The 14,055-nt window shown below is 53.6% G+C and overlaps 1 protein-coding gene across 1 annotated transcript; it reads right to left on the reverse strand.

The window, feature by feature from the left end:
• Nucleotides 1–7,032: 7,032 nt before the first annotated feature.
• FAM240A (family with sequence similarity 240 member A) lies at nucleotides 7,033–10,154 on the reverse strand. Its single transcript, XM_036333832.1, has 3 exons — nucleotides 10,040–10,154; nucleotides 8,563–8,716; nucleotides 7,033–7,165 (listed from the first exon to the last, which is right to left on the reverse strand). Exons 1-3 carry the CDS (start codon nucleotides 10,152–10,154, stop codon nucleotides 7,033–7,035), a joined length of 402 nt encoding a protein of 133 aa, XP_036189725.1.
• Between the last annotated feature and the right edge of the window lie 3,901 nt (nucleotides 10,155–14,055).

Below are 14,055 nucleotides of genomic sequence, written 5' to 3' on the forward strand. Positions count from 1 at the left end.
CCAGCCTTGTTCCCACGAGTGGTCCCCTGGGACCTGTCTCCTTCCCGCCTGCTCCAGGTGAAGCCTGGGGAGAGGGCAGGTTTGTCAGCTGCCGGGCCTACCCTGCGGCCTACCCTGGTCGGAAGCAAGTGGCCGCTCTGAGGAAGCCCAGCCCTCCTGAGCCCAAGGCTGAATCCCCACCGGGAGCCTGTGGCTGGGGAGGTGGCTGCGGGGGAGGTGGCTGGGGGCACCCACAGACACTCAGATGATGCGGGGCAGCGGGGGAGAGACCCAGGGCCCCCCTGCGCTGCCGCCTACGGAGGAAGGGAGGGCGGCCGTCAAACTGGTGTCACCCAACGAAGGGTCTTGGGCTCTGCTCTCGCCAGAAGCCCCAGTGGGTCCCCACGGAGGTCCCGGGAAGGGGGCCAAACTGATGAAGAGTGAGGCTACCCAGAGTGCTGTGGGCATTCACGCTTTCCCAGGACCAGGGCACTGACCAGTATGCACACCCTCTCCCAGCTAGTTCTCCGCCTGGATCAGGGAAGAGCCCTGCACCTCCCAGCCCCTCTGCCTCCTGCCACCTCGGGACAGGGCCCTGGAGGAGCGCAGATTCCCCAGGACCTCCCACTCGCCTCGCGGGCCTTGCCCAGAACCCGCTGAACTGACCTCTCGGCCTCAGGAGAGTCGGGGGCAGCCAGGGCGGCATCAGACCTTCAACGGAACGTGAGGCAGGCAGGGCCTTTGCCTGAGATGGAAACTGACCACGGAGGTCAGTGCCCGTTCACTGAAGAGACGCCCAGAGCCAGGTGCTGGCTGCCGCGTGGGTGCCTCGGGGAGGCCGGTGAGATGGTGGCCGGCAGGGAGCCGGTGTGACCGCGTGGCCGCTGCAGGGACAGCACTGGTGTCCGCTGCGGAGTCGGCTCCCAGGGACCCCGGGGTCTCAGGGTCGCCCACCGCGCCCTCCATCTTTCTGGTCCCACCCGCCGCCCCTCCAGGCTGAGGTCTCTCCTGTGAGCAGGGATCATGAGGAGGTAAAGTTCAGGATGGATCCCAAACGGGACTGCTGGGCCCGGGAGGGGAGGGGCGCCCACGGGCCGCTTTCTGGGCGCCGCAGGGGCCTGCCCGCCCCGCGAGGGCCTGGATTTGGGCTGAGAAGAGACACGGAGCCGGGAGGGATGAGGGTCGCCGCCTCCCGTTGCCACCAGCGCCAGGTTACGGACCAGTAAGTGGCGCCCAGTGGGTGCGCCGAGCGTGCTTAACCGCCAGGGGTCGCCCTTGCAGCGGGTCCGCGTCCTGCAACCCCGGTCTGTGTGTGCCCGTCCCCACGCGGGCGGGCGGCCTCCCCACGCGTGTCGTTTTAAAGGCTGGGGCTTCCTGCCTGAGCGGGAGGGTGCTGCACAGCTGCGGGCGGCCTCCCCACGCCTGCGCCCCGGGGTGCGCGGTGGTCCCCCCACCCAGCCTTCTGTGCTGCTTACAGCCACCACGGGCTGGGCTCCCAGGGCACAGGCTCCCACTCCACTGTCCTACCGGGACTCCCCCGTGGGAGCCTCCCTCGCGTCAGGAGAAGCGTGACCTCTACTTGACACCCCACGGCCAGGGTGCAGTCGCGGGCCGGCTCCCGGGGCGCCCGGCAGGGGACACAGTCCTTTCAGGACCCGGCAGACACCCGCAGCCCTTTGTAACCAGAAAAGCCGGTAAAAGTCGAATCCCGCCTGGAGGCGTCTCTGCTTGTGAGAAGGACTTAGACCAGTGGTTCCCAAGGGGGCCCAGGCCCACAGGGGGCGACTTGAGTTTTCATGGGAGCAATTCGAGAATGAGTTATTAACAGTGAATTTTTGCATTTCTTACGGTTCTAGGGGCCTCATATACAGTATATATTGACATATTTGTGCATTTCAGTTCTCATGTTTTGAAACTTTGCTATTTTTTCATATCACTTCATATTGTTTTTTGGTTTTTTTTAAAGATATCTTATTGATATTTTACAGAGAGGAAGGGAGAGAGATAGAGAGTTAGAAACATCGATGAGAGAGAAACACCGATCAGCTGCCTCCTGCACATCTCCCACTGGGGACGTGCCCGCAGCCCAGGCACATGCCCCCGACCGGAATCGAACCTGGGACCCTTCAGTCCGCAGGCTGACGCTCTATCCACTGAGCCAAACCGGTTTCGGCTTCATATTGTTTTTTAAAACAATTTCTTAGTGATTTCTTCCTCAGTCCTTCAACTGTCTTTTCCTTCTTTTATTTTCCTCTTTCATGGATGCCATGTTCTTTGGAAGCTTGTTCAGACCAAGTGAACAGTGACACACCTGGGCCCTGGCCAACATCAGGGCAGCCTCAGCTTGCTGGCCAGGGCTGTTGAGGATGATCACTGCCCCCAGACCCCCTCCTGCCGGCCAAGCTGGAGTCTGCAGTTGCTGGTACGCCTGCCACACCTGGGTTAATCCCTGGGGCAGAGAGCCGCCTGGCTTCCTCAGGCAGAAACCGCTGGTGGGTGACAGAATTTGTTCAGCTGGCTGCATCCAGGCCCCGGGGGATGTGGCTGAGGTCCTCACTGCAGATCTGTGGCTGCAGGTCCTGTCCGCGCTGGCTGCTGGCTGCATTAACCGCCAGGTGAGGCAGCGGAATGACATCGATGAATCAAAGGAGTGAATTCTACTTCCTGTGCGAGTCTTTGCAGAGACAATTCTCTCTACTCTGCGGGCTTTACTCCCCTCAGTTCTGCATCCTTCCCTCTTCCCGACTCAAGTCCTTACAAGCCTTGGGCACTGTCCTCCAAGGCAGCCCTTGGGGCTGGGAGGGTCATGACCACTAACACCACTCAGCGTATAAACCCACAATTATGTTTTTTTAAATGTATTTTTATTGATTTAAGAGAGAATAAGGGAGAGAAACATCGATGAGAGTCATTGATCAGCTGCCTCCTGCACGCCCCACACTGGGGATTGAGCCTGCCACCCAGGCCTGTGCCCTGGCCAGGAACAGAACTGTGACCTCCTGTTTACAGGTCGACACTCAAGCACTGAGGCGAGGCCTGCCTGCCGGGCTGTACAATTATGTTCATTAAGGGAAACTACAAGCAGAGAAGCTGCACACCCGGAGGTGGGCTCAGGCCTGGCACGGGCACAGTGGGAAGGTTCCAGAAGCTCCACACCTGTTGCACCCTTCATTTTAGAGGCCAAATGGAAACATTTGGACAATTAGGAAACCCTGAAAGCCTCCTGGTCGGGAAGTGGCCTTGTGAAACGGAGACCCTGATGCCCAGCAGCTGACATCAGTCTGTGCGTGTTGACTAACTCAGCCAAGCTGGGCAGGCCCTCTGCTAAGCGAGGAGGACCAAGCCTCGAGGGATGTTTACTGCCCCGGCCCTGCTTTGTGTGGGGCATTATCTGGGAATTCCTCATAAAGCAAAGTGCTTGTGCCATAAGCAAACCCTCTCTTCATCCGACATACGCTCTGTGTCTCACGTTACAGTTGCTGTTCCAGACCCTGGGCTGCTCCGGGCGCCGAGGCAGCCAAGGTTTCTGCTTCACATTCGGCCTCAGCCTGGACGTGGGCCCTGGGTCTTCCTGGCCCCGCCCTGTCTTATCCCACCTTTGCCCGTTTCTCTCAAAGCTGGCCTCCAACTCAGGAGCTGCTTTATCTTGGAGACCCTTCCATAGATTGGAGACTGTTTCTTCTTTAAAAACAGAACTATTGCCCTGGCCGGGTAGCTCCGTTGATGAGAGCGTTGTCCTGATATGCCAGGGTTGTTGGTTTGAACCTGGTTAGGACACATACAAAAATCAACGAATTAAAGCATAAATGAGCGGAACAACAAATAAGTCTCTCCCTCCCTCCCTCTTTCAAATCAATCAACAAATGAAAAGAAAGCTGTTTTCTCTTTGTTCAAATTGAGAAATTTTTTAACTGTGCAGCTTACTGGTGCTGCTCTCTGCATGCCCCACTTTGAGCTCACCCAGCTTTTGTGGTGGGTTTACTTTGGTTAGTGTATCTTTCCTTTCTAAAATTTCCATTGGGCTTTCCTTTATAACTTCCATTTCTTTGCTGAGATTTGTGGAGAGCGGCTACAGTGTTTGGACAGGTTCAGGCCTCGGACTATTGAGAGGGCACTGTCCTCTGGTGGCAAAGCCACGTGCAAGTCCCAGCTTGGAGGGCAAAGCCCTCCCAGCACAATTACAGCCAAAGGCGATCGTTGTAAGCTTGACCTTATGGTCCGAACCGGTGGTCCCGGTGGCTGAGTGAGGTAGGCTGCAGAGCGCGGCGCAGGGATTCTTTTTTATTTTTCAAGTTTGCTTAAGGAGAGCAGGCAATCGCTTGGAGCGCTGGTGCAACGCTTGACCACCTTGTCAGATCATTCACGTCTGTCTGCCGTTATCCTTCTGACTTGTGCTGGGGTGTTCTTGGCGCTCGGCCGAGTGATTTTGGACTGTACCCCGGGCATTTTGAGTACAAGGTTAGGAGACGCTCTCTCTTCACATTCCTGTTTTAGTCGGTGGTCCATCCACTCACGTTATGAACTCATGGCCTGGCCCGTGTGTGTGGGCCGTGTTCTAAGTGTCAGTTCCTTTGCACAGGCCTGCTCTGGGGGCTCCCTGGAGGCCAAGGTCACCCCTGGGCCTATTCCACCCATCGCAGTGTTTGCTGTGTGATACTGGTCAGTTTTATAAATGGATGTGTCAGGAACTTGGGACAGATGAACGTATCCCCATTCTGCTCCGGACCGAATGTGTGCTCCCCTCCTCCCACCCAAATCCTCGTGATGAAGCCCTAACCCTCATGTGATGGTACTTGGAGCTGCAGCCTTTGGGAGGGGGTTGGGTTTAGCTGAGGTCATGGGGGGTGGGGGGGCTCGTGCTGGGATTCAGGCCTTTGTAAGAAGAGTCAGACACCCCCCCACCCCCGCCCCTGCCCTGTGAGGACCCCTGAGCAGCCCGTCTACAAGACAAGAAACTGAGCACCTGGCATTTGACCCTGGACTCCTAGCCTCCAGGACTGAGAGGGAGCTGCACTCACACTTCTCTCCCCTTCCTCCCCTCTGAGTGAAGCCTCTTGCTCTCAGGAGGCCTCTGGGAGTCCCGGCTGGCCTTCCCACCTGTCCCCAGAACCACGGCCATTGTGGCGTGCCCCTCGCCCACAGCCTCAGTGTCCCTGTGACCTTGAGAAGAGCCGTGCATGCTGATTTCTGCAGATTCAGCTTCTGCTGCCCTTCTCACTGCAGCTTTACCCAATGTCTTCCCTCCAAGCCCCCAGGCCCCAGGAGACTGACTGTCACCTCCCCTGGACCATGATTACCTGGGCTTAACCAGCCTGATCCTAGGACGCCCCCCCTCCCCCTGCCAGGCCAGGGCACCCATACCTGCTAGCTCCAGCCCCTCACAATGGCTTCGACTTTTCTGCCCGCGCTTCTGTGTTCTGGTTACATGACCCAGGGCCTGGCTTCCAGGAACCAGCAAACGCAACAGGAATCTTCCCTGCACTTCCTGCCTAACTCTCCCGCGTTCGCTTCCAGCAGCAGCGCCTTGCAATCCACCAGGCTGCCTTCAGCTTGGCTTCTGGTGCCTTCCGGCCTGTGAGCCCTTCCCTCTTCTCCCTCCGTTAAGTCCTCTCGGCCTTCTCCAGCAACAAAAATTCCTCTTCCATCAGAACGGCCTCCCATGAACCCAGCTGGAATTCATGGCTCATTAATTAAATTGAATCCCAGATGTGAGAGAGCATAGCAGGTGGGAGAGCTCCAGGCCCTGTGCCCTGTTCTGCGACGTGTGGGACCTGGGCAAATGCTCCCCCAAGGCTTCTGGCCTCTGGTTGGTGCCAGGGCCCCATAGAGACCCCTGGCTCCCTGGGGATGTGAATGGCAGCGCTTCATGGCACGTGGGGACGTTTGAGGGCTGGAACGCCACACTTGCTGCTGTCAGAATCGCCCCACCCCACCCTGTGTCTCGGGCACGTAGCCTGTGTATGGGAGGTGTGGCCTACGACTGTCCTGTACTTCACCACATGTGTCTCTGCTTCGGTTGGAAACTTGCCCAGGCCCAGTGCCCATTTGTACTTTAAGAATCTGTAACCCTGCCCAGCTGGCGTGGCTCAGTGGTTGAGCATCAACCTATGAACCGGGAGGTCCCGGTTGGATTCCCAGTCAGGGCACATGCCAGGGTTGTGGGCTCCATCCCCGGTGTAGCGGGTGCAGGAGGCAGCCGATCAGTGACTCTCTCTCATCATTGATGCTTTTATCTCTCCCTCCCCTCTCCCTGCCTCTTTGAATTCAATAAAAATGTATTTTAAAAAAGAACCAGCAACCCTGTAATGGGGGCCTGAGGGATGTCTGGGGAGAGGTGGTGACATTTCAAAGTTCAGAATCTGTGTGGCGAACACTTTGTTGGGGCGGCCAGATATACCTCAGTGGAGCTGACAGGGAGCCAACCAGTGCAAGCATGTGGAGCTTTTAAATAAGCGACAAGACGAAGAGCACCCACACTGGTGATGGCCAGGCAGCCGGCTTTTATTAAAATTGCTCCGATCTTATTGACTGGGTCTAGGTGATCATGCTTTTTCCTCCCTGATAATCATGTTTTTGAATAAACCAAAATTAATTTCATATGAAGAAAAATAGCATTAGATAATTTTATTTGCGAACCTTATTTTCACGACTATTTACAATATTTAATTCCTGCAGATGCATTTTTCTTCTCAGAAGAAGACAAGAGAAAGGGTTACATGAAACTGCGTCCTAAGAGGACAATGGGGAGCAGAACTACTGTGCAATGTTTCACGTTTGGCCGTGAAGATCATCCCTCTAGCGTGCTTAGAACTGAAAATGTTTGGATTTCAAAACTAGACGATAATTACATGGCAGTGAAGATGCCGCATGAGCTTTGGTATCTAATAATCTCATCGGTAGAACCTGCAGAGAGGCCTGATGTGGCTGATGGCTCCATTGAGCGCTGGGAAGGGTCTGCAGTAGACCCCTCAGGTTCGGGGTGACAGTGGGTGCGACCTGGTGGGCACAGCGAAGGGACTCAGCCACGGGCACGGCTCTCCCAGCAGAGCGGCCTCAGTGCTCCGTGTCCTCTTGCGTCAAGGAAGCCAGAAGCTCTTGGCCAACGTTTGCCTGCTTTTCCGTCTCATCTGGATGGTTCCTCAGCCTCAGCTTGGTCTCCAGTCTCTGCTTCCATTCTTCTCTGAGCCTGAACATAGAACATAGAACACACAGAACACACAGGGGACACTCATCTCCTGGGCTGTTGGTTCGGGTAAAGCTTTCTTCCTTTTCCCCCTGACCGTGTGTGTGTGTGTGTGTGTGTGTGTGTGTGTGTGTGTGTTTCAGGTTGTAAAAGGCATGCAGAGGACTTGCAAATTTAAATATGTACATGTTTTAACTCTCACTTCTGTTCAACGTACCCTAATCTCAATCCTCTGAACTTTCCTTTGAAAGTGCAATATCTTTAAAGTATTGGGGGCGGGGGAGCGGGGACCCTGTCAATCTAGAATTGTTTACCCAGCAAGGCTGGCATTCACATACAGAGGCTTTAAGATGTGCAGAAACAGAGAGGGTTCTTCCTGGCGGACTGCCACGGCACATGCCAACGGCCATTCCTTCAAGCAGAAGGAAGTCGGGGTCACGATGGAATAAAAGCACCTGAAAAGGCAGCTGTGTGGATGCATATTCATAACTTTTTCTTACTATTTGAACCTCTTTAAAAGATAATCAGTGGTTGAAAGCAACGCTGTTCATTATGTAACATGGGGTTTATAACACATGGAAGTAAAAATGTACTTTTGTACAATAGCGCGACAGCCAGGAGGGGGAAATGGCACCATCTTGCTATAAGGCTTTTACACGCTAAAGGAGATGATGCACCCTTGAAGGTGTGTGGTAAGTTCAGGGTGGATATGTAAATCCTAAAGCAACTACCAAAATAACACAATTACAATCCAATTACCTGGGATAAAAAAGCAGTATCCAAATACATGCTCCCCAAATTTCGTGTAACCCTCATGCACTAGAACCAGTGACAGAGAGACGAGATAAAACAGAGTATACATTTGGGGGGATTTTTTGGTTTGTTTTTTAAATATATTTTTATTGATTTTTTACAGAGAGGAAGGGAGAGGGATAGAGAGTTAGAAACATCGATGAGAGAGAAACATCGATCAGCTGCCTCCTGCACATCTCCCACTGGGGATGTGCCCGCAACCAAGGTACATGCCCCTGACCCGAATCGAACCTGGGACCCTTCAGTCTGTAGGCCGACGCTCTGTTCACTGAGCCACACCAGTTAGGGCTACATTTGTTAATGTATAAGAATTGTAAAACCATAGGTGGTGGCAGCAACGTATGCATGGAAAATTAAAATAATTTCACCCTCTGAGATGCCCTTCTGGCATTCTTCTGGGAAAGTCAATTTTGCATAAAGAAATAGACACACAAGGATGCTAATGCTGTGTCAATGTGTGTTGTTGTTGTAGGCTTCTGACAGTGGGGAGGTTGTGCCTGGCGGGAGGGGTACGTGGGAACTCTACTTTCTGCTCATTTTGCTGTGAATTTGCTCTAAAAAATAGTCTATTTTTAAAAAATACATACTTTCTCAGTGCACTTCTCCCCAGGCGCCGCTCCTCCGATTCTCGGTAGAAGGTCTGTTTGCCGATTTCCCTTTCCCAGAAGTGTTTGAGCTCGTGACAGGTGTTCCGGCAGAAGACCTCCCGGCGGACGTACTGATTGTTCATCCCCTGGAACAGAAAAGATCAGCCGAACCCTCGTAGAACATGCTCCCTGGGCCTCTCGAGGTGCTGACAGCGTTTACCTGAGGGAGACCCCGGCCCGCACAGACCCTCAGTGTCAGGAACAACAGCAGTCACAGGTGTGAAAGCAGAAGCTCCCTGCGGGCCTGGCAGGTCCAGGCACCTGGCTCATACCTCTGCCCTTCCTCCTCCTCACAGAAGCATGGCTGCTCAGCTCTTCATGGACAGCAGTGTGCAGGCCTGTGTGCATCTGCTCCTCACAGCACCCCTGAGTGGACACACTGTCCCATTTCTAGGGGCGTCTGAAGGTCACAGCGCTTGCGTGGGTCCGGCAGCATCGCTGGCGGGAGGCAGACTGCAGTCTTGGGAATGTGCTCTAGCCCTTTACTCAGGGTTTGCCCAGAAAACATTCCCAGCGCCAGACGCAGCCGAGCAAGCACTTTGGGGTGCGTGCATGTGCGTGTGTGGAATGGCTCCTGTCAGACACTCAGAGTGCTCAGTTCTCCATGAAGAAACTGCCCAATGCCCAGACCTGGGGGGTGAGGGAAAGGGTTAGAGGCTACTGTCCAGGGAGAGGCAGTGCCCAGCTGGGAGCGGCGAGGATAAGGCACAGTGGACGGGTTCACAATATTCTGGGGGTGTCAACTCAGGTGGTGAGTGAAGGTGACGGCATCAGGGGAGCCTCCAGCGGCTGTACCTGTGTACAGAAGGGAAACAGCAGAGCAGGCCCATGGGGAGCAGGTCTATGGGGGACACACACTCGTCACAGGCACCGGGATTTCCTACGACAGGAGCTGGGGTGGGGGCGGGGGCATAAGGAGAGTCACCCGACATGGTCTGAGGGGAAGGGACATGCCGATGAGTGGGTGGGAGCACCGGGTGCGGGAGCAGACTGTGCCAAGGCCTGCGGGATGGTCTATGGAAGCAGAGACCCTGAAGCAGATGGGGGCGCCCTGGGGTGGGGGAGGGGACTCCAGGTTATGACTTGTTTCTGGGGATGGTTACACGGCTGCATGCAATTGCCAAAACTTATCCACGGGCAGACTTTGTGACACATGAGCTACGCCTCAGGAACAGAAATGCTTCTGTGTTTGGACCAGAGCCATCGAAGCTCCCGGCTCTAAGCTCCTGGGAGACCCTGTCGGGACCTCACGGTGAGGGGTCCCTCAGCCCGTCCTTCACGTGTTCTGTGAGCACGCGTTTCGGTTTCTGGCTTCTGAAACGAGGGCACGGCTCCACCTGGCAGAAACGTGAGGGGCAATAGCAATGGTTGGCGAGCCCTCTGGAAGCGCAGGGGGTTGTCCTTGAGAAACACATGCTCTGCTCCTCCGTCTCCTCGGCCAGGAACCTGCCGCCGGATCCCACGTCCACGAGAACTGGCGCTGCTTCCCGCCCGCCAGCACCCGCTCGGGAGGCCATGGCGACAAGGCCCATCGTGAACGGCACAAAACGGAGCTTTGCTTAGAGAGCCCGGCAGCGTGCGACGCCTGCCCATCGGTCCCCTTGAACGGGGTGTGGAGCGGGCGCCATCTCGGAGGCCTCGGGCAGCGCGAGGGCCCACAGCGTCCAGTGGACCCGCTGCTCCAGAGGCCCGTGGTCCGCGGCGAGTCCTCACGCTCGCTGTGCCAGCCGTCCAGTTTCCAAGCCTCGGGTCACTTCGAGCACGAAACCCAAATGAGGAATGAGGAAGGTGGTGTATTTTTAATCCGCACCCGAGGATATTGTCCCCACTGAACTTTTTATTTTTTAGAGAGTGGAAGGGAGGAAGAGGAGGGGGAGAGAGAAACCTCGATGTGAGACAGGCGTCTGCATTGGCTGCCTCTTGCTTGTGCCCACCGGGTCTGGGAATTGAACCTGCAACTGAGGTATATGCTCTTGACTGGGAATAGAGCCTGTGACCCTTCAGTCTGAGGGCAACACTAACCACTGGGAAACCGGCCAGGGCAAAAGGTGCTTGTTTTTAAAGAGTTTTGGTTTATACAGCTCACTCTCACTCTTGAGACTTGGCTAGAGCTGTTCATTCTGCCCGCTGGCCGTGCACGCGCCATATTTCTTGGTACCCGACACCTTTTAAGAGCAACTACTTTGTATTTTTCACAGCATTTTTAAAGGCTTCATACTGATTACAGCTTGAAGTAGAACAGAGGGTTCCAGTTCCAGATAAACAGGGAGGACGGGCCACCCTGCCTCAGCCCAGGGCGTAGTGGACTGCGGACCCGGAAAGCAGGTCACTGAGGGTCAGAATTCCAATGACTGCTGAATGAGCTAATTTTTTTTTTTTGAGAGAAACATCGATGTGAAGGAGAAATTTCGATCGGCTGCCTCCCATCTGTGCCGTGACCAGGAAGCCGAACCCACTGCCTTTAGCCGTGCAGGACGATGCCCCAACCAACTGAGCCGCCCGCCAGAGACACTTTCCGGGTCTACTCTGGCCTCTCCAGTTTAGACTCAAGGCCACCCACCAGCGGGGACGTGGCTGGAGAGAGCGCCAAGAAGTCCTCTGAGTCTAGAGAGGAGACTCCCGTGCTCAGGGATGAGGGATGAGGGAAATCACTTGTTTTTCTTTTCTTCAGTCTCTCAGGTCCCAGGAAATTCCAAGGTGAGGAAGGCTTGGCAGCAACAATGGAAGCCACGGATCAGCAGGGCCTGCAGACAGCATCCTGGGCAGCAGAACTTGCCCCGGCAGGAGGAGCTGTGGTCCCACCCTCCTGTCTCATCTCTCTCAGTCCTCTGGGCGTTTGACCCCAGACATGAGGGCAGCCACGGGAAGTGCAGGGCAGAACAGGTAACTACAGCCCAGGTTTCTGGCCAAAGGGATGAAAATGGGGAGTCCGGGGAATTGGAAATCACTGGGGAGACCACAGATGTGGGCGGACCTCAGGAGTGACTCCTTAAAAATTGCCGCTGAGTGCTGGCTGGCCTGGGGGCTGCACAGGTTGGTTCTGATCCTGAACAGTGACAGTGTAGAGAGAAAATCATAGCAGATGGAGGAAACCTGACGACGTCCTCAGCCCAGTAGCCTGAAGTGTAATCATGGATCTCTCCACCCAACGGCAGAATACAGGTCCCTTCCAAGTGCTCGTGAAGCAAACCTCAAAGGAATTCCTCGAACTAAGAGAGTTTAGCAAAGATGCAGGATATGAGATCAATACACAGAATTAACATATGCCAGTGAGCAACTGGAAACTGAAAACACGCCACTAGACCCGGCGGTGTGGCCCAGTGGTTGAGCGTGGCGCTGTGAACCACGAAGTCACGGTTCAGTTCCCAGCAGGGCACAGGCCTGGGTGGCAGGCTCAATCCCCAGGGTGGGGCGTGCAGGAGGCAGCAGGTCAATGATCCTCTCTCATCATTGATGTTCCTATCTCTCTCTCCCTCTCCCTTTCTCTCTGAAATCAATAAATATATACGTATGTATATAAAACCCACTACCATGTACAATAACTCCTCAAGTGAAATACTTAGCTATAAATCTAACAAAACATGTATAAAATATCCTAAAAACTAGGGATTGAGAGGCAAGCTGATTCTCAACAAATGGTCTCAACAAATAGTGTTGTGACAACCGGATACCAATATGCAAAAAATAAAAATAAAAGAATCTGACATAAACTCTCACCTTACACAAAAATTAACTCAAAATGAATCTAATATAAAATGTAAAACTTTTAGGAGAACACAGGAAAAATTTTTTTGTGGTTTGGGGGTTAGAGTTCTTAGAAATGACAGTAAAAGCACATTCATGAAAACAATTTAATAAATTGGGCTTCATCAAAATGAAATCTTTGCAAATGACACTGTTAAGGGAATGAAAGACAAGATACAAGCAAACAAAAAATATTTGCCAATAACATATGACAAAGGACTTGTCTCCAGAATCTGTAAAGAACTCTCAAAACTCAACAATATGAAAGCAAAACCCAATGAAATGGTGGGCAAAGCACTTCAACAGACACTTCGTCCAAGAGGACACACAGATGTCAAACAGCATGAAGAGATGTGCATCACAGTCACCAGGGAAACACCAATTAAAACCATGTAGAGACACCACTTCGCCCTGTGAGAAGGGCCAAGATAAAAATAGGGGCGTCAGGTGGTAGGATGGCGAGCAGCTGGAATTCACAGGTTGACCCTGGGAATGCGACATGGACAGGTATTATTCCAGAAAACAGTGGGGGGCTCCTCACAAGTTAAACGTATACGCACCCTATGACCCAGCCATCTAGGTATGTCGCCTAGAGCAGTGGTCGGCAAACTGCGGCTTGAGAGCCACATGCGGCTCTTTGTTCCCTTGAGTGTGGCTCTGCCACAAAATACCACCTGCGGGCGCGCACGTACAGTGCGATTGAAACTTCGTGGCCCATGCGCAGAAGTTGGTTTTAGACCTGGGCGCGTCTACTTTGAAGAAGTACTGTTGATATTTGGCTCTGCTGACTAATGAGTTTGCCGACCACTGGCCTAGAGAAATGCAAAAACCTCTGCACCTGTACACAGTTCTGTTTGTAATTGCCAATAAGTAGAAACAACCTGATCGTCCTTCCGTGAGGGGAAGGGTAAAAACACCTGTCAAACATCCAGACAATGGAATACTGTGCAGCAATAAGAAAGAACAAACTCCTGACACAGTCAATAACTTGGATGAACCCAGAAGTTATACAGAGGGGAAGCAGCAATTGGAAACTAAAATTAAATAGATTATATGTTATCTGTGACTCCATTTGTATGACAGCCTTGGAAAGAGCAGCTGTCATCACTGCCTGGGGTGAGGAGGGAGAGTTGAACCACAAAGGCACAGCGTGAGGGGACTGTGGACTTGCTCTGTGTGCTGATGGTGGTGGTGGCACCTACCACCTACCGTGGAGCTGTAGGTGTGATCAATCCACAGAGCCGTGCACACACAAAGCCTCCCTTTTACCATATGTCCCACACTTGGTACATCTTCTTAGGCCTCAGTCTGCTGTGAAGCCCACTGTGGGTGAGCTTCCCTATCTGAAGTCCCTGAGGCCATTGGTTTGGGGGAGTTAGCACCTTTCTCTCAAAATGCACTCCCTGTCTTTCTTCTCTGTGCTAAGTGAACACTGGCACTGACTTCTGGCTTCCGCACGGAGTCTAGCTTGTTTCAAATGCATCATCTAAATATATAATTAGATATGAAAAGCCCCATTGGGATGGCTAAGTCATATCCAACCAGATGCAAGGTAAGGGTTCAGAAGGGAAGATGAATTTTAGAGGCTGACAAAAACAGGTTTGCAAAGAGTAGATGCACTTCACTTCCAAGAAGTGGGAGGTGAGTCCCATCCCCGCACTCAAGTGCGCGCCCTTTACCTTTGAGAGG

Source organism: Myotis myotis, unplaced genomic scaffold (assembly GCF_014108235.1).
Source record: "Myotis myotis isolate mMyoMyo1 unplaced genomic scaffold, mMyoMyo1.p scaffold_m19_p_13, whole genome shotgun sequence".
Taxonomy (NCBI): Eukaryota; Metazoa; Chordata; class Mammalia; order Chiroptera; family Vespertilionidae; genus Myotis; species Myotis myotis.